At 40.6% G+C, this 21127-nt stretch overlaps 1 protein-coding gene across 1 annotated transcript in view; it reads left to right on the top strand.

The window, feature by feature from the left end:
- Positions 1-21127, top strand: part of SYN2 (synapsin II) — a 200231-nt gene that overhangs the window by 133406 nt on the left and 45698 nt on the right. Inside the window, exons 2-3 of the mRNA XM_017501449.2 lie at positions 16136-16193; positions 17374-17465. Of these exons, the coding sequence (XP_017356938.1) occupies positions 16136-16193; positions 17374-17465 (150 nt within the window). The remainder of the gene's footprint in view (positions 1-16135; positions 16194-17373; positions 17466-21127) is intronic.

The raw sequence follows: 21127 nt of genomic DNA, 5'->3' as shown, positions 1-21127 counted from the left end.
TATTAACATCAAGTAGCAAATAAATATTAGTTATAGTATTATTGAAATATTTCTGTATGACAAATAATGAACTTAAGTTTGGAGAAATGTGTATTGCTGCTGAGGATTCTAAGTTTATTTTTTTCCACAGTACGGCATAATACAAAGTCATGGAACAAATTTAATACTTCTGGGTCTGATTAAAATTTATAACTTTGAAGAAATAAATAGACTTTCATTTCTCCAAGCTTATGTTTTCCCTAAGTGGTAGTTTATCAAGAGAAAGCTACACTGAATAAAATCTCATATTTCTTCAACTTCAAATACTTGCTGCTTTATTCAGGTCTGATGTGACCATCCAGAAGAATTTCATTAAGTTTTAATTATCATGCACTAAGAACATAAGAGCATTTTCAAAGAGGAGCCTTCATGCTGAGACTGAAAACCTTATCATAGGAGGAATGTTTGAGAGAATAGGGGTAGTGTAGCCTGAAGAAGTGGTCTCAAGGGGCCCTGTTCACTGCCCCAGATAGGGTGGACATGGACAAGAAAGAAGCAGACCAGTTTTATGTGGGTAGAGCCAGAATCAAACAGCAAGCTTCAAAATGGCAAATGTCAGCTCAGTTTGAAAAAATCAGTTGTCTACAAGTGGAAAAAAACCCCACAAAACCCAAAAAAAAAACCTGAGAAATTTCTCTGATGTCCCCTTGCTATACATATTACAGATGGAGGCTGAAATAAAAGCAGACTGAGTAGTAAGCCTATAAGATGTTGTATCATGCCTCTAGGGATATCTGTCTTGGTAATGTTGGGGCTTGGATTATAATACCAACACAGCAAAAGGAGATGATAATTTGAGTCTTCGCAAGACAGAGTTAAAGCTGAGAGGAGATTTTTGCATTGGGGTATAAGGTGGGATATGATGATCTTGCTTTAAGTTTTCTACATGTGAATGATAGAGACGGACTATTAAGTCTTTAAGCCACTCAAGTGAAAATAGTCATATACCAAAATTGTTCACACAATAAGGGGAAAGCTACTCTTGGCCTCAGGATTTTAGCTGTATTTTAGGAAACTAAAATACAGAATTTGGAAACTGGGAAAACCATATTCAAGTAGAAAGCTCCCTTCTGGAGAGTACTGTCAAGGTTTCTGCTTCATCATTCCCCAAATTCCAAATTATTTGCTTCATAGGTCTGCAGAAGTCCCTCTCCTGGCCATTGGCAAACCAAGAAGCAAGGAACTGGCTTCATCCTACCTTATCCCCATTACCCTGTCACTTCCTGTCTCATATGTATATTCTATATTATACCATAACTGTACCACCACTTGGCAGTGCTTTGTGAATTTCACTTTCATGCTGCAGTACCTTTGTTAAAGTCACTTGAAATGCCCTTCCCACATCACATATTGAAATCCTACTGTTTAATTTCTACACTGTCAGAACCTGAAAATCCCTTTAGAAGCCATGTGGGTAAATTGCCTCACAAATGAAGAAAAAACAATTCGGATGAATTCCTAATGTACACAGATTTTTGAATAATGCCATATTTTAGGTGTAGTATGAAGTGGTTATTAAGATCTGCTCTGGAGTCAGTTTGCCTAGCTTCAGATCCTGAATCTGCCACCCAGAAGTTGGATGACCTTGAACAAGTTAGCCTTAGTTCTCTGTAAATTTGGGAGATAATGCTATCTACCTTATATAATTGATGTGAGGATTAATTCAAGTTTATAATGTGGTTAGCACAGGTACTAGTGCTTAATCGATAGGAGTTGATATTAATTTTATTGCAGTTATAATTTTGGTGCTTGTACTTTAGATAACAATCTATGATACTTCTGTCGAACACTGTTTTTATTCTAATTTGTTTTAGAGCAGGGTAAAGTCTTTCCTTCTCCTACCAAGTGCTTTCCATATAGCTGAACAAATAATAAGTGCCTAATCTAATGAATCTTTATTGTGTGAGTAAGTTAATTAGAATTACAATATTTTAAAAGGTTTATAGAATATGTTTCAGTACAGCAGCACTAAATAATGGACATCTTTTCAAAGGAATGTGTCCAAACACTAGGGATAAAAATGAACGAGGTTTTCAGGCTAACCAGTTTGTGTTGGTTTTTAAAACTACTTTTTAGGGCTTGTTGAATGGAAGTGTATTTCAATGGATCATTAGAAGTGGCTGAAAGGATGAACAAATTCACTAAGAAAGGAGCTAGAACAACACCATATATCATTATACATCTCTATTAAGGCATGAGCTTATACTCTGGGCTAAACCTGGTGTAACAGAAAGGACATTGGATTGAGAAGACATCAGCTTTCCCACTGTGTGATCTTGGTCATCTTTCTCTTTTTAAGCCTCTGTTCCTTTGCATATGAGAGGAGAGCATCTAAGGTCCATTTCTCCATTCCAAACCTGTGTGGTTCCACGTTGCTAAACTCAAGTGCATCTGGGAACCTGTGGCATGACTCTTCCAGAACAGTGCCAGTTCTCCTCCCAGCCTGCCAAAATTCAGTTGTTAGTGCCTATTCTGGTGAATAATATCCCCCTGAATTGGCAACAGTTGGAAAATTGTAGAATGGAATGTGCCACCTGGGTTTGGATTTGGAAATCCAAAGTGTTGTTGCCTTGAGGTATGAGGATGTTTCTGCTGAGCCATGGTGGTGAGTAGGCTGATAATGCCAGCCATGTCAGCTTTGCACTTGGACCAGGAAAAGAGGATCAAGTCTTCTTTGCTAATGAGAACAGAATGTGAGGAGATCTCTTTTATTTCCTTGCAGCAATTTGCTCTATGAATTGTACCATACTGTTTGTAATGTGGTATTACAAACAGAATGCATCAGCGAAGTGATAAAAATAAAATTTCCTTGTGCTTCTATGATACTAAGCTGTTTACATGTTTTTTTCCAGACAGCATCTTACTCTGTTGCCTAGGCTGGAGTGCAGTGGTGTGAACATGGCTCACTGCAGCCTCAACCCCCTGGACTCAAGCAGTCCTCCCAACTCAGCCTCCTAAGCATCTGGGACCACAGACACTAGCCACCATGGCTGACTAATTTTTTTACTTTTCTGTAGAGGTAGAATCTCATTATGTTGCCCAGGTTGGTTTCTAACTCCTGGACTCAAGAAATCCTCCCGCCTCAGTCTTCCCAAGTGCTGGGATTACAGGTGTGAGCCAACATGCCCAGCCCATTATTTACATTCTTTATGATACTTGATCTCATGAGCACTCTGAGTGGAAATCAGGTCCTCAGTTTCTACATCCTGTTATACCACTTAGGGATTTCTATGTGTTGAATTCCAGTCTTCTTCGATTTGAAGGAGAGTTACCTTTCTTGCTCTAAGGAGGCAGCATGGTGGAATGGAAAGGGAATATGGGCTTCCTTGAACTGTTGTTTGATCTTGATCTTGAACTTGAACTTGTCAAATTTTCCTCTCTTGAGGCTTCTATTTCCTCCAAGTAAAATAAGTAAAAGATCTCCTAAGCAAAATTTTCTCTCTCAGAAGGCTGAGGGAATATTGCCTTGTTAATTTTTCATATTATGACGTGAATAAAATGTATAAATACTTCAGTAACTGTTGACTTATTCCTAAAATAGAACATTAAGATGGAGGCTGATTCCATCACACATTGGAAAAAATGAACATATATTTGTCTATATTTATAAATGCCTGATCAGCACTCAGAAGATGAATTCATTTTGTTGAAATGCTCTCCATCTCAAAGAACTCACACTGGAATTTTTTTTAACCCAGTGGTTTTTACATAAAAAGAGAAGCGAAAAAAACCTAAAATGTATGGCAGTGGTACGCTAGATACTTTACATTCTCATATACTCATTCAACAAACATTAGGGCACTAACATGTACCAGGCATTATAACAGAGCTGAGAATGAGACTGATATAGTGGCTACCACAACAACTTCCTTGCTGTCATGGAGCTTACATTTTGGTTGGGCAGATGGATAATAAACAATAGTTGAAAAAAATTCCAAATAGAAATAATGTCTATGAAAATAATATAGAGAATGATGGTGGTGGTCATGGAGGAGGCTACTTTTGTTCAGTTAGTCAGTAGAAACATACTGAGGAGGGAATATGTGAGCTGAGACTTACATGTTAAAAAAAAAGCAGGACATGCAAACTCTGAGGGAAAGAAGTAAAAAAAAAAAAAACCCAAAAGGACAGATAATGTTTCAGGAATACATTAAAGGTAGAGTCATTTAACTCTAACAACTTTAGAAATATTATCCTTACCTTACAGATGAAGAAAGGAAGTAAAAGAGGCCAAGTTCAGACAGTAAGTAGAGGACCTGAGATTTAAACCCTGGTTAGTCTGGCTCCAAAATTCACACTGTTTCTAGTGGGTATGAAGCACTTGTTTCTGTGACATGGTAGGGAGGATACTCTTCCTTCCTTTTGATTCAGGGAATGTGTATAACGCAGCCAGAAAGTGTAAATGGCTATTTGTTTTTGTCACTTGATAAACATATGGTATCGTGTATTTTTGTGTGATACTGTTTTATGTATTACAGTTCCTTGTTCCCTTAAGTCCCAGGTGGGCAGGTGTCCTCTGCTGGGAATTAAGAAAGAGATCTTTACTAAGAGTGTTGTTATGGGCCAAATGTTTGTGTCCCCTGAATTTATGTGTTGAAGGCCTAGCTCTTAATATGATGGTATTTGGAGGTGGAGCCTTTGGGAGGTGATTAGGTTGAGATGAGGTCATGGGAGTGGGCCCCTCACGATGGTGTTAGTGTCCTCATAAGAAGAGAGACCAGAGCTTGCTCACTCTCCTTCATATGTGAGGACAAACAGAAGGCAGCTACAAGTCAGGAAGTGCCCTTACTAGGAACTGAATCTGCTGGCACCTTAATCTGGACTTTCTAGCCTCCAGATAAATGATGTGAGAAGTAAGTGTTGTTTAAGCCAGCCAGTCTATGGCATTTTGTTACAGCAGCCCGTGTGTGTACACATATGTATATGTGTGTGTATATATTCGTGTGTGTACATATATACCCAGAGAGATGGGTATGCATCTCACTGTGTGTGTGTGTGTGTGTGTGTGTGTGTGTGTGTGTGTGTGTGTATTTTATAAGGAATTGGCTTTCACAGTTAGACTGAGAAATCCCAAGATGTGCAGTGGGCAAACGGGAAAGCCAGGAGAGCTAATGATAGTTCCAGTCCAAGTCTGAAGGTCTGGGAACTGGGAGAGCCAATGGTATAAGTTTCAATCTGAGTCCAAAGGCAGGAGAAAAGCTATGTCCTCACTTAAAGACAGGGAGAGAGAGCATATTCTCCTGAACTCCACATTTTTGTTCTAATCATACCTTCAATGGATTAAATGATATCCATCCTCAGTGGGGAGGGCAGTCTGCTTGACTCAGTGTACTCATTCAAATGTTAATTGCATCCAGCAACACCCTCACAGACACAGTTAGAAGTAATGCGTAAACAAATATCTGGGCATCTGTGTTCTAATCAATTTAACACATAAAATTAACTATCATAGGTGTGCTTTGTAAAAGGCAGTGGTGAGTGTGATGTTGAGTTGTTGGGGAATAGGAAGGAAGTATAAGATACAGTGCGCGCTGTCAGGGGGCTTCTAATACAGTGGGGAAGAAGAGACACAAACTAAAAATCAGCTGATGATACTAGACTATGTCTGTTTAAAGTGACAAATCAACAGGTTTCAGACTAGGCTTCCAGAAGGAGAAACTACTACAGGATGGGAGGACCGGGAAGATTTCCTAAGGAAGCAGAACTTGTTTTGGACCTTGAAGAACAATGGCAGGGGTAATTTCACAGTGGCCCAAGGCACAGGGGCTGGGAAGCTGTCTGAATGGTGGAAGGAGTAGGGCAGGGCTCCTACATATGCTTATACAGGTTGTTCACTGTACAATAACATCTATCTGAGGAGATAAGTAGCCCCACATTCTGCTCACCAATCCAAGTGCCCTGGTGCAGGAGTGTGTACTGCAGGCATCCTGAGGAATAGGTGGCTTTTTCTAATTCCCATAGAGACTCTGAAGCAGATGTAAAAGGAGACAGATAAGTTTTAAACAGAAAGGTGAGGCCAGATCATGGAGGACATTTCCTTGCATCTAGACTGCTAAAAAAGGGTGGGAACTGTACAGCTCTGGTGGTAGTGATGACTGTGGCTGTGATTTGTGACCATACAGAAGAGGTAGACCTGCAGTATTCATGATGCTAGCAGCCTTACATATCTGGCATAAAATAAAGCCATATCTTAAAAATTATATTTGCCTGCTCTTTCTTCAAAGCAAACTTTATAAGTGACCCACTTTGCTCCAATATCAAATCATCCTGACTTAATTTTATAAGCCAGTCATGGAAAGAAAATCAGTCTCATGACTCCAAAGCATTCTGTTCTGTAGCTCCACTGTAATTACAGACAAATGCATCTAATCTTCCCGTCATGTGTTCTCCTGAGTTACAGGATTCTTTTTTTTTTTTTTTTTTTTTTTTGTAATTTTTTTTTTTTTTTTTTTTTTTTTTTTTTTTTTTTTCTGTATTTGATAATCTTGTTATCTTGTGATACTGCATCATTTAATTATTCCCCAAAATAGAGATCTTCAGAAAATCTGTTCAGAAAAAGTGATTTGCTGTTCCCAACTGAAATCACAGCTGGGATGTTTACTCATAAATTAGTAATTTCCAGGCCTTTGGGATTGCTGCTTTTCTTAAGGAATCTCATCTGCCACGTAAGGCTGTTAAAGCCTCCCACAGATCACCTGATGAAATTTCATAAACTCCAAAGGACTTAGTGGGCATTCTCAGAGGTCTTCAAGCCTAGGACTTTGTATCAGATTGAGCTTGGTTGCTCTGATTTTTTTGTTTTTTTTATTTTTGAGATAGGATTTCACCATTTCAGCCAGCATGGACTTGAACTCCTGGGCTCAAGTGATCCTCCAGCCTCAAGCCTCCCAGGTAGTTTGGACTGCATGCACACACGATAGCACCCTGCTGCTCTCTCTGATACTAACCTTCAAATATCTAGCTGTGTTCAGTAACTCTATAAACATTTCATGTGTCAAACAGTAGGACAGGCTTTTGTAACACAAAATGAGTCGAGCAGAATCCTCAGCTAACGAAGTATATGGTTTCTAAACTTGATCTTCAAAAGAGTTGGAATTTAATTTTACTAGTTCTGTCACCCACTAACTGCTACCTTTAAACAAGTCAGTTAGTTCATCTGAGCCTCATTTTTTCTATAAAACCAGTAACATTAAGATGATACTCCTGTAAGAGACATATTGTGAGGATGTGGGGATTTATTTGGGTGTTCTGAGATGAGTGACCTGTATATGGCCACTCAATGTTTGTTTTTTCTTTCCCTCCTCTTCCACACCCATGTGTCGCCTTTGTATCTTTAGCTTCACAGGCTGAAGAAGATTCATTATTTTAGCTCTACTAAAATCAGAGCCATTTCATTTTGTTCTTTTTTTCTCTGGACCATTTCTACTTTCATCATGTCACTCGTATCCAGGTGAGTGGACCTAATACGCTGTATCACAAAAGCATTACAGCTTGCACAGGATGGGGTTAGGGTGTGAGTAGACCTTTATGTTGGGTTTCCATAAGCTTTCTAGTGATAACTAACATTTTTTTCACCCTTCCCTCTCTCTGTCTTTTTGGTTTTGCCTGTTACAGCTCATGGGACTGTCTTCAGAAAACAATTTTCTGTCATTCCAGGTTCCTTTACGTGATTGTAGTTGAGCATTCCAGTTCATGATCCTCTGATAAGATTATTTCCTCTGAATGTGTTTTCTTATACTTAGTCACATTAAAACTCCTCTGCCACTTTTCTGCCCACATCCACATCTTCTTTCAGTTTACCCCTAATCAGCTTGGCATTTTAATCCCTGGAAGAGCTGAATGCCATCTGCAACCTTGGCAATTTCCCCATGCACTCTCTTCCAGATCATTTATATGAATGTTAACTAAGACACCATGTAGCTTGCTCTCTAAGATGTGCCTTAGTTGCAGAGCATTTGATATAACAATGTAATCAGTGAATTAATAATATCAAAGATCAGCCACAAAATGTCGCCTTTATCCAGAAAAGTATTCATGTCTTCCTATTCTTTGTTTCTTATTCTGAACCAAACCAATTATCCATAAAAGAAATTTCTCCAGGTACTGAAAGAAAGTTTTATGGTCCATAAATTAGATAACAAATCCAAATTTGAGTTGAAAACCCCTTCAATGTAACGCCTGCCTATTTGAGGTTTTATTTATCTCTTTGTTCTAGAACATCTACAGTGGGAGTTCTATAAAGTGTAATGTCATTTCATTAAGCCTGATTTTTTTTTTTTTTTTTGAGACAGTCTTGCTCTGTCACCCAGACTGGAGTTCAGTGGTGCAGTCTCGGCTTACTGCAATGTCTGCCTTCTGGGTTCAAGCAGTTCTCTGGCCTCAGCCTCCCAAGTAGCTGGGATACAGGTGCCGGCCACCACGCCCACTTAATTTTTGTATTTTTAATAGAGTCGGGGTTTCACCATGTTGGCCAGGCTGATCTCAAACTCCTGACCTCATGATCCACCCACCTCAGCCTTCCAAAGTGCTGGGATTAGAAGGTGTGAGCCACCACACCCAGCCTAAATCCGATTTTTTAAATGTCACTGTCATTTCCTAGCTAGCTACTAAGCTCCTAGACTTAATCAAGTGATTAATTGAATTGTCAGGTGAGTGCTATGCAATAAGTATTGGTCTGCCAAGTGCCAGTAAAATAAAAAATCCTGAAGTCTAGTTACTACATTGGCTTCTGAAATGATCTTAAGCACTGATTCATTCCTTTCAGACTTTTCCGTATTCCAGAGAAAGCAGTCTCTCAGATCTTAGGCATATCTGACCATATGATTTCGCTGCTTAAAATCTTTGAGTATTTTCTGAGACAGTTGAGAAAACTTGAATACAGACTCAGTAAAGATGTTAATAAAAATTGTTAATTTTGTTTGGTGAGACAATGGCGTGTTATTTATATTTAAAAAGTCATTATCACTGGGGCTGGGAGCAGGGAAGGATGGCTTGGTTCTCTTCTTTTGGGGAGAACATAGAGTCTCACCCTAGATGTTTTATGTATTATATCTATAATATAAACATATCGAAATCAAAAAAAAAAAGTCATTATCCTAGAATAGGCAAATTAATACAGACAAAGTAGATTAGAGGTTACCTCGGACTGAGGGGAGAGAGGAATGGGGAGTTATTGCTTATTGACTACAGAGTTTTTGTTTGGGATGATGAAAAATTTTGAAAAATAGGTAGTGGTGGTGGTTGCACAACATTGTCAATATACATAAAAGTGGTTTAAATGGAAAATGTCATTATGTCTGTTTTGCCACTGTAAATCATAAAAATAAGAATCATTACCAGTTAGAGAGGATACTTAAAAATTGAGGCCAGGCATGGTGGCTCACATCTGTAATCCCAGCACTTTGTGAGGCTAAGGTAGGCAGATCACCTGAGGTCGAGAGTTCGAGACCACCCTGACTAACATGGAGAACCCCCATCTCTACTAAAAACATAAAAAATTAGCCAGGTGTGGTGGTGCATGCCTATAAGCCAAGCTACTTGGGAGGCTGAGGCAGGAGAATCGCTTGAGCCCAGGAGGTGGAGGTTGCGGTGAGCCAAGATCGCGCCATTGCACTCTAGCCTGGGCAACAAGAGCAAAACTCCAACTCAAAAAAATTGGCAGGAGAAACGACATGTTGGAATTTGCTTTAAAATACTCAAACCATGGTCTCAACAACAAAAACACAGTAATAGATGAAAAAGATTGGTAAAATGTTGATGATTATTGAGGATATTTCTATAATGAAAATTTGTAAAAAACCATCTGGAGGCTAGCCCTCAAGTCGCAGTGACTCCACCTGACATTTAAAGCCCTTTGCTCTGCCTCTCAGACCTGCCTCGGAACCTCTGCTCTTCACTGCTCATCCAGCAGTGTGCTAGGCCCCTGTATTGCCCAGAGCCCCACCCAGGCTTCTGTGCCTTTGCCCTTACTTTGCAATCCTGTGTCTTCCTTCCTGTGTGGCTAATTCCTACTGATTCTTTAAGACTCAGTTCAGTCTTTGTGGAGCATTCCTGGACTTCTCCAGGCAGGGAGAATGACTCCCTCCTTTGGGTTCCTGTAATGCTATGCTTGTATGTCTGCTGCAGTTGATACCCTGAATTGCACTCTTTCATTTTTGTTTCTGTTTCTCCACTGACATGTGAGGTAGAGGAACCTTTCTTTCCACTGTACATCTTCCTGTGCTATATGAAAGTTATTGTTTTAGTTGTGTGCTTAAAAATTTTTTTTAAAGTAAAATATTGAAAGGTGGAAATGTGAATGCTAGATGTAAATCTGAAGAGTTGAATGGGAAATTAGCAGTGACCCCCATGTAGGTATTGGTGTCCTTTTGTAGATTGTGCCTTCTTCTTTACTTGGTAACCACTAATGGTTGTCAGTTTTTATAGTTCCAGCCTATAACTGGGTGCTCAGTAAATTTTTGCTTAATTTTCTAATTAACCACGGCATTTCTTTCTACAAGTTGCAAAATCTAGCTATCCACCTTATTTGGGGGAGGGGAGTGGATGCATACTTTTTAGAAGAGACAATTAATCTTCGGGTATGGTTTTGCAGAGCAACAGATAAGCAGCTGGAGGAATACCTGTGCCAGTAGGGTCCGCGGCTATTCAGCCGGTGGAGTGAGTGGTGAGCTGACTGCAGTTAGCTGCAGTACTCATCTTGCCAGTGGGTGGCGGCAATCACTCACAAACTTGCACCAGGATTCAGGCTTGATTTTACCCTAACAGTATAGGCTGGGAAATAGGAATTTCCTACTATTTCTAGTTTATTTTCTAACTTCATGAAGCCTTGAGATGCTTGGTTGAAAGAACAAGGCTCGAGTCAGAGTCAGTAAGAGCCAGAAACTAGTACTTTGTTAAAGATAAATGTCTAGACCAGTGCTAGGCATTTACTAGGTGCTGCACTATTTCCAGAGCTGTAGGAAAGTCTTCCTCCCTAAATGCCTTCTGGAGCATGTGAATCCATCTTTAGAGATTTGATCTTTATGCAAATTACAGTCGTCTGGGGGAGGATTTATACTGTGGGTTGTTTCAGGTCCTTAGCACCAATATAGACAGGCATTGTAAACAGGCTTTCATGTGGGCAAGGAGAGGAGGGAAAAAACTTGACTCTTGGAATTGACACATGTGAGAAGAGAAGATGGCTGGGCCTGCAGAAATAGACACCATCCTGAGGCTGGTCTCTTCTGGCTTTCTCCAGTGGTCCAGCCCAAACCACCATTCCTAACATCGCCAGTCAATAAGCAAGTCCTGATTGTGAGGCTACTGAGTCACATCTCTGTGTAGGATTTGGAAATCTATGGATATAGTGTTTATATTTGTACAGGCCTAGAACATATAATCAAACAATAAGACATAATCAGTATTTAAAATTGAAAATGTTCTGAACAATCCAAGACTCACATATGGATCGTACCTGCTTTGAAGCATTCTTACATAATCTAGTGGTCTGAGGGCAGAGGTGGGGGAGGGGTGTCCAGTTATTAGACAACTGACTTTGAAAGGTGTTATAAGATGATGATGCTATGAGCCAAATATCATGATCAGGCAATAAATGTGATGAAAGTTCGGAAAAGGAAGAAGCCATGTTGGCTGTAGTCATATTAAAATAGCATAAATGTTTGCTGCTTTTTGCTAACAGTGCTTCATATTTGCATAACATTTCAGCATTTCCAAAACATTTTCATGTCACCTGATTTCATTAAATCTTCACAACCACCTGTGAGCTAAACATTATTAAATGAGGTAAAGTACATAAAACACTTAGAATAGTGCTTAGTACATTGCAGGTGTTCACTATTAGGATCATTATTAGCCCTATTTTATAAATGACACAACTGAGGCGCAGAGAGGCATTACTTGCCCAAAGTCACACAGCTGAAAAGTGATAGAAGTAGGCCTGAACTCAGCTTCCCTGGCTCCTGTTTCTAGAACTCTTTCTTCATTGTCCCATGCATAAAAGAGTGAGTATTTAAGCTAGGCTTGCCTGGGTTGAGCCAAGTGTTGTGGGGCGTTAGGAGAGAAGTCTCTGAAGTCATATTCCTCACCCTCACAAGCCTTGGTTGGTAGGTAGATGGGAATTGATGAAGGTATTCACTTTCTTGAGTAACAACAGTTAAATCTAGAAGCTTTTGCTCATTTTAGCAATAAGGGGAGATGGTTCATTACCTGGTCCATCAAGGAAGCTGCAAGCTATTAAACTTACATAGATCCTCAGCTGCTAGGCTTGTTAAGAAAATGTTACAATAGGGGGAAATTAACAACACAGGCACTACAGATATTTTTAGTCTGTGTTCCAAGGATGTACATCTTGGGTTCTGTTTAAAATTGAGCACAAAGGGATGAATTTAGATTTGACAAGACTGCCAATCAGAAAGTCCATATTTGCAGGGCATGGTGGCTTACTCCTAGAATCCCAGCACTTTCAGAGTCCAGGGTAGGAGAACTGCTTGAGCCTAGGAGTTCAAGAACAGCCTGGGCAACATAGTGAGACGTTGTCTCTACAAAAAATTTTAAAAATTAGCCTGGCATGGTGGCATGTGCCTGTAATTCCAGCTACTTGGGAGGCTGAGGCAGGAGGATCACTGGAGCTCAGGAGGTCGAGGCTACAGTGAGCCATGATTGCACCACTCACTCCAGCCTGGGCAACAGAGCAAGACCCTGTCTAAAAAAAAAAAAAAAAAAGTCTATACTGGGCATCTTATCTGTTCCAATCTTCTGCAGGGGACTGTGTGGGAAAACTAAGGGAAGTAGAGTAGTTTTCGTAAACTTTCAAATGCTGTTAAGAATAGTATCATATTTTTCTTGGGTGGGGGACAGTTTGGCAATTTCAGTAAAAACCATAACTGTGTCTGTTCCTTGCACCAGCAATTCTGTCATAAATTATTTATCCTATGAATATATTTTTAAATGTAAGCCATTGTAGCATTGTTTATAATAGCAAAAACAAGAAACTAGAAATCTAATGTGCTTACCAATAAATAATGCCAATACCAATAAATGTGTACCAGTAAATATTGGTTAAATTACTGTATGTCCTTCAAATGGAATTTCATATTAAAAAGGAAGAGGCTCATCAATATGTGCTGAAAGCATATCACTAAGATATATTTTTAAGTGTGAAAAATAAAATCAAGTTTCAAAATGTATGTAGCATGCCATATGTATGTGCTTGAAGCATATATGTATGCAGGTATAGTCACAATTTTTTCTTCCCCACTGGAAGTATACGCTTATAATTGATAATGGGAACTATGTGTGATAAGAGAGGAATGGGAAAAGAGAAAGTTTTACTTTTCATTTTATCCTTTTATATAGTTTTAAAGATAGATAGATTGGTTGATGGGTTTAACCACATGACATACTATTTTTTAAAAATTTAAAACCCCCTAAGGTCACACAGCTAGGACAGGGTACAGCTAGAATTCATACCCCAGATTGTGATTCCAGAGCCCATCCTCTGGATTCTATTAAACTGCCCTGTACTAGTGCTCCCTTAGTACCAGGAAGTACTTCTATCATTTGCTAGCAAGTTACACAATTTTTCATGAAAATACCTGGAATCAAAATGTCCAAGGGCCTGGAGCTGCAAGAATGTGCTCATTCTCCAGAAGAGAGCTCTGTGTCCTATCTGCCGGCCATCTTGGCTCCTTTTCTATAAGGTGGTGGCTCAGCCAAGAGAGGTCAGTGACCCTAGGCCAGGAAACACACACTGAGATTTCCAACAGGACAAATTACCTTAAGGAAAAGGCATTAGGATATCTACAGAGGTGGGGGTGGAGGGAAGGCATGAAAACAGTTCATTAGCCAACTTGGTCAATGGGCAGGTACAGGAAGTGGCAAATAAACCCAGCCCAAATCTATAAATGTACTTTAATATCAGTGTTCAAAACCCACAAAATAAATGAGTGAATTAGGAAACTTGGCAGCATGTAAGGACCTAGATGTAAACTCTTAGTTCTAGCCTTAACTCCCAGGAACTTTTCTGATTTGGGCATGTTATTTAATTGTCTTGGGCTTCAGTTTCCCATCAGCCAAAAGGACCGCATTATCTCTCCTGGCTGCTTCACAGAGTTGTGAGAAACAACTAGGGCAAGGAACATGCTTTGCAAATACAAGGCACCATACCAAATGAGAGGTTATTGTTAATATCTCTGAGGTTTACCTCACAGAAGAGCTATTTTTAGACAGGAAAATAGGAAGCATCAGAAAAGCATTGCTGATAACAAGGTAGACATACCTCACCAATGAAAGAGAGGTATCTCATGGATCATTTACTCCAGTTCCTCCTTTTTATAGTCATGGACAAAGACTTGCAGATTCCAAGGTCTGCAGAGAAGTGATAGTGCCATACTAGACTCTATTAGTTAAACCTGTAAACAAAATGGAATAGGCAAAGAAAGGGAATATGCTACAGGGCCCCTGCCTGAGGGGCTCGCTAAGGTGTGAAAGTTGATCAGGGTCCTAGAAACAAGCTGGTGTGAAGCTTAATAAGGAATTGGGGCAGAGGTTGGGGATGGACTTAAGTGGTCCAGCTCCAGGATGGCTGAGTGCCTCAGAGAAGCAATTTGAGGGTGGCCAGGGACTTGGATAGGATAAATGACAACTTCCTAGAACTGGCTGTTCCAGAACCCATAGAGAAAAGGAAACAGCCTGGCTTCGTCCTGGGTAGTTGACAGGAACCAGGGTAGGAAGTATTTGTAGTGGGACTAGTGCTCACAACATCATTAAGTCCCTTGTGAGTAGAATAAGGAAAATGGGAACAAATGCAATGCAGCACACAAAGGGCAAGTCCATTTTTGTAGTGGTGTGAGCAGAGATGGAGAGATAGATCACCAGAGGGAGACAGTGTCTGCTGTGTGAGGGGCATTGGGCTCAGAGTGCCACAGACTTGGCTGTGAATACTGGCTCCACCACTAACTTGCTATAGGGCCTTGAATACACCATTTTCAATTCTGAATCTTGGTTTCTTTGTCTCTGAAATGAAGACTTTTCTCCCTTCTCCCTATCTTCATACATTCTTATGAGGACTAAATGAGATGTTCTTGAAAACAACTCGCACATATCCGTAGAACATGATGCCCAATAAATATTGGTTTATATACCCTTTATTTTGGGGAGAGACTCCCAAAAAATCTCCAGTGAAGTATTACAGCTGGAAATTTCAAGCACTAAAAAAGCAAGCTTGACCTACCTAAGAGGTAGAGTATGAAAAGGCCCTTTTGACAAATAGAGAACCAGCCTAAATGGGCAGATAAGGAGCTCTAATGTGGGCAGGGAAGGTTAGTAGCAAGGTAGAAATTAATATAAGCATAAACATATCTGTTTATAAGGGATTCATTACTTATTATGGGGATTAATTAAAGCGTTAATGTGACGTTCCTCTAGATCCATGACAAACTGGGAAGATACTATGTACTGTGTAACTCAGCTTGACCCATTTTCTTGACTGCTCAGAAATATGGGCTAAGTTTTGTGTTCAAATGCAATGGTTTTCCTCAGTCTTTTCCCCCTACCTTCTCTATTGGTCTAATTAATTTCCTCTTATTCATTGATTGTTCTTTAATCCTTATTTTGTTGGTTATATTTTTAAATTATTAATTGCCTCAGGTCCTTTTCGTATGGGTATGAAGAGGTAAAGTGATAATAACCGTTTCTTTAAAAACTAAAAATCCAAATAGAAAACCATAGTGAAAATGAAGGATCAAGGAAGATAAGGAAACTATAGCAATGTATAAAGCTGACCTAGTCTTTACTAAGAATAAAATTGGGGAAATTCCCATTTCTAGGTGTTTTTTATAGCCGAAAGACCAGAGATTTTATCATAACAAAACCTGAGAACGAAAGGATGTTTTAGATTGTTTTATGGTTAAATTGAGGCTAAAAGAGAGGAAATAGTTTGTCTAATGGTGATCTCATAGCAGAATGAGGATCAGAACCCAGGTCTCTTGGCCCTCATTCTGGGGATCTGTCTGCTGTGGTCCTCTTCTTTGTAAAAGTAAATGTCTGACTTTAAATACTTGCACAAAACTAATTTGTGTGGGTTTATTCCTTTCTCCAGGGCCAAGTGCTTTCGGGGCAAAAAAGTCCTTGGAGATTATGATATCAAGGTGGAACAGGTAATCAGCCTGAAGCCCAGAGCTGCATCTGCATCATCACGGTTTCCTCTTGGCACGCCAGAGTGAACCATCTCATTCTGCTAAGTGGAGTACTGTGTCCATCATTGGATTCTGGACTCTGCATCTCCTCTCTCTCCTACCGTTTCCCTAGGACCTTTCTCTCTGTGAGGCATGGTCCTGGAGTCTGCATCTTTTCATTTCTCTGATTTCTTTTTATGGTTCTGGTGTCTATAGATGAGGAAGCAATTTGGCTCTTGGGCCCCTATTGCAGTGTAAGATTCTTAGAATGAGGAAAACCTTAGAGGAATGTCTTCTCAGGACATTGCACGTTACGTCCATATTGTTGGTGGCGAGAGATTTTTCGGTAGGCACATGTCTGCCGTTCAGGTGTGCCGCCCCCAGTGATGGCTCCTCTGGGCCTGAGGCTATACATTAGAGGAAATTTAGAAAAGAACACTTCCTTGTTTTAATACAGTGAAGCACTGAAAGACCAATTTTTTTTTTTTTTAAAACCTTCCTCCATGCTTTACTTCATAATAAATAGTGATTGGGTCCATTTGGGGAGGAGGGGGATGTTCAGTTTCAACAATGCATGTATTTCCTATGTGATAAAAGAAGTTACTCATCATTCATTATATAGTGTGTTATGGTTTACTGACTCTCTTCAAACAACTTGTTAGATAGGCAAGATTGATAAAAAATTATTCCCATTTTATAGATCGAGGAAACTGAAACCCAGAGAGAAGTAACTTGCTTAATGTTTTATGCAACTAGGTAGGACAAAATCATAACTAAAACCTAGTTGCCTGAATTTAAACCTAGTGCTTTAATGTTGAAACTGATAAAAGGACATTTGTCTCAGTCCACATTCTTACTCTTTAGAGAGGCAGCACAAAGGATGCTGGGCTGGGAGTTAGAGGACTTGAGTTTTGCTCCTTTCTCTGCCAGTGATAAGTTTTGTTTGTCCAGAAAAGTTACTTAACTGCTCTGAGGCTCAATTTTCTCCTTTGGCAAATGGGGATAATTATCTCTGTCCCACCTTTATCACAGTGTTGCTATGAAAATTAGACTAACTCAGTATGTGAACATGTTTTGAAAACTGTGAGGATGTTGCTACTGCTATGTAGAGGACTTGGCAAAGTCAGGATTGTGAACTTATTCCCCTATTGTTATTTTTCAGGCAGAATTTTCAGAGCTCAACCTGGTGGCCCATGCAGATGGTACCTATGCTGTGGATATGCAGGTTCTCCGGAATGGCACAAAGGTTGTCCGGTAAGGGTCTTTCTGTCCTCAGGATCATTGTCACTGTCTCTATAGTTACTATCTCTGGCTAGAAGAGGTGGTTTCTAAGTCAGGTGTTAGAGTGACATAGCAGTGCTATGTGTGGTGTATAGAACTTAATGATGGATATTGTGCAGAAGTAGTGGAAAAGGCAGAGAAATCCAGCTTCTAGCTGAGCTCTTAGTTTAGTGGTAGAGAAAGCAGCCTTAAGCTTCACAGACTCAGAGCTCACTCAGAGATAACTGGATCCCATACAGGATTCTTCCCCCCCCCCCCCACCCCTTCAGCCAGTGCAGCTCTGTGCTTTTATCCTGCATACATTTCCCTTGGAAAACAGGGTTCCATTTTTTTTTTTTTTTTAAAAAAAAAAAAACTTGAAAATGTCTGATGTAGTTCAGCCTTCCATTTTACATTGATTTGCTTAGATTCCCCTAGTGAGTTGTGGCAGAGCCTTATGTTCTGTGTGAGATCTCTTGACTCTTCACCCTGTGTTCTTTCTATATTCCTCACTCCTGGGAACTCCTAAATTGGATAGAAAAACCGAGGGTTGGAACAGACATGGTGGGTGGAAGAAAATTAGCAATTATTGAGCACTTACATGCCAGGTGGTATGCTGGATGCCTTATAAATGTGATGTTGTCATACAGAATTTTGTGAGGGAGGTAATGAGAATTCCAGATTGGAAGGTGGCAGAGCAGGGAGAGGGGGCAGTGGGAAATGGTTTCAACAAGTTTTATTCTTCCCAGGAGCTCAATATGGCTTCAGGTTTTCAGACATCAGTCTTGCTCCAAGAAGAGTCTTCACCTCACCCTCTTCCCCACCTCAATCTGCAGTAACCTGACAGGTTTCTAGTGTCCAACAGGAACTGGTTAGTGACAGGAAAGGCCAGACTGGAGGTGTTAGGGACCTAACAACAGGAAATGTGAGCTCATCCATCCTGAAGATCAAGGAAGAAGACAAAAAAAGAAATGTCCATCTGGGTGGGGAATGAGCTCAGGTAGATCCTACAAGAGAGAATGGATGGGCTCTTCCAGCTGTACGTAGAGAGGGTAAATGGGGATGCATGAACACAAGCAGGTGGAGACAGAGAAGCCCAGTAGCAGGGCAAGAAGGGGCTGGCCACTATGTACAGCTCATTTCCTGTAACTGCCATGAAGGGTTGGAATTGTATCTCAGGCATACAGCTAGTGCCAACTTCCCAGAACTGGGACACAAAGAAGGTCAGAGCAGCTCTAACAGATGCCATGTTTCTGTTTGTTTGTTTGTTTGTTTGTTTAATAGATTGAGGGAATTCATGTACAGATTTGTTACATGGATATATTATGTAATGGTGAGATTTGTTGTTCTACTGTTCCATCATGTAAATAGTGAACATCATATCCAATAGGTAATTTTTCAACCCTCATCCCCCTCTCATCCTCTCCTCTTTCGGAGTCCCGATTGTCTGTTGTTTCCATCTTTACGTCCGTGTGTACCCATTGTTTGGCTCCCACTTATAAGTAAGGAACACAGTATTTGATTTTCTGTTGCTGAATTATTTTACTTAGGATAATGGCCTACAGCTCCATCTTTATTGCTGCAAAAGACATGATTTCATTTTTTTTAAGGGCTGCATTGTATTCTTGTGGTGTATACTGTATATATTTTCTTCATCCAGTCATCAATTGATGGACACTTAGGTTGATTCCATGACTTTCCTATTGTAAATAGTGCTGTAGTTAATACATGAGTATGAGTGTCTTTTAATATGATGATTTCTTTTTCTTTGGCTAGATTCCCAGTAATGGTATTGCTGGGTCATATGATAGTTCTACTTATAGTTCTTTGAGAAAATCTCTATATTGTTTTCATTAGAAGTACTAATTTACATTCCCACTAACAGTGTAAAAGTGTAAGTCCTTTGAGTGACCAAGGAAGGCTCGCTCTTTTGACACTCATTTTAAAAGACTAATCTCTGAGCCTGGGTGGGGCTGAGGCTGGGGGTGGTGGGTGGATAGCTGCCTGGGCAGAGAACCAAGTAGGTCATTGTATATCGTATGAATCTGCTAAATCTTAGAACCTTGGGAGTAGATGCTGCCACAGAATTGACTCTCTGGGAAGGTGGGGTTCCGCTGAAGCTCAGGCATGAAAACAGCGGCCCTGGTCCTTTGGAGTAGCCGTGGCTAGAAGCTTTGCTGGCTAGAGGGGAAGCGCAGGAGCTTTCCCATGCATGGGAACATTCTGTACTCTCAGGGCTTCCTGCAGCCGTTGCTCAACCTCAGTTCTGCGAAAAATATTTGTACCCCTCCCTAGCGTTCGCTTTGGAAGAATAACACTGGGAAGTCTGGCATCTGTCCTCAGCCAGCCTTGACCTTGTTCTCGTGGGGACCTGATGAGGGCATTGCCTATTTTAAGGAGCAGCTTTAAGGAGTCAGAACAGGACACTGAGATCATGGACCTCTGTGGCAGTGTAGTGAAGGAAGCCAAGTACTATCTGTTGTCTTCAGTTTTCCAGGATCTGCTTTGAGCTCCAACTTGAAAGTCACAAGGAGTTTCAGGCTCTTACACTGTCTCATGAGGTCAAGGAAAAATATTTTTCACTTAAGGTGTGAGACTCTAAAAGTGTTTCTTCCCCCCTTAGGGTGTTTGTACCTTAGAAAAAGGCAGTGCTTAGCCCAGAGAAGAGAGGGAATTTTAGAATTCTGTTCCTCAAATCTTATTTGGAAAGTACTGTAATATGGACCAGGTGTGGTGGCTGGCACCTGTAATGCTAGCACTTTGGGATGCCAAGGCGGGCAGATCATTTGAGGCCAGGAGTTTGAGACCAGCCTGGCCAACATGGTGAAACCACATCTACTAAAACTACACAAAATTGTCTGAGCCTGTTGGTGTGTAATTCCAGCTACTTGGGAGGCTGAGGCACAAGAATCGCTTGAACCTGGGAGGTGAAGGTTGCAGTGAGCCGAGTTCGTGCCATTGCACTCCAGCCCGGGTGACAGAGCAAGACCCTGTCTCAAAAAAAAAAAAGGAAACTACCATAATATCCCATTTCCCAGTCCAGAAAGGAATAATAATAATAAAATTACAGCCGGGCACGGTGGCTCAAGCCTGTAATCCCAGCACTTTGGGAGGCCGAGGCGGGTGGATCACGAGGTCAAGAGATCGAGGCCATCCTGGTCAACATGGTGAAACCCCGTCTCTACTAAAAATACAAAAAACATTAGCTGGGCATGGTGGCCCGTGCCTGTAATCCCAGCTACTCAGGAGGTTGAGGCAGGAGAATTGCCTGAACCCAGGAGGCGGAGGTTGCAGTGAGCCGAGATCGCGCCATTGCACTCCAGCCTGGGTGACAAGAGCGAAACTCCGTCTCAAAATAAATAAATAAATAAATAAAAATAATAATAATAAAATTACAACCGTTGCTCATGCCTGCACTCCCAGCGCTTTGAGTCACTGAAGCAGAAAAAACACTTGAGCCCAGGAGTTTGAGACCAGCCTGAGCAACATAGTGAGACCTTATCTCTCCAGAAAGTGAAAAAATTAGCCAGGGGTCGGTCATGGCGCATGCCTATAGTCCTAGCTACTTGAGAGGCCGAGGCGAGAGGATCACTTGAGCCCAAGAGTTCAAGAACAGCCTAGGCAACACAGTAAGACCTTGTCTCTCCAAAAAATAA

This window comes from Cebus imitator, unplaced genomic scaffold, assembly GCF_001604975.1.
Source record: "Cebus imitator isolate Cc_AM_T3 unplaced genomic scaffold, Cebus_imitator-1.0 Scaffold281, whole genome shotgun sequence".
In the NCBI taxonomy this organism is placed as follows: Eukaryota; Metazoa; Chordata; class Mammalia; order Primates; family Cebidae; genus Cebus; species Cebus imitator.
This window is presented reverse-complemented; position numbering and strand designations above follow the sequence as displayed.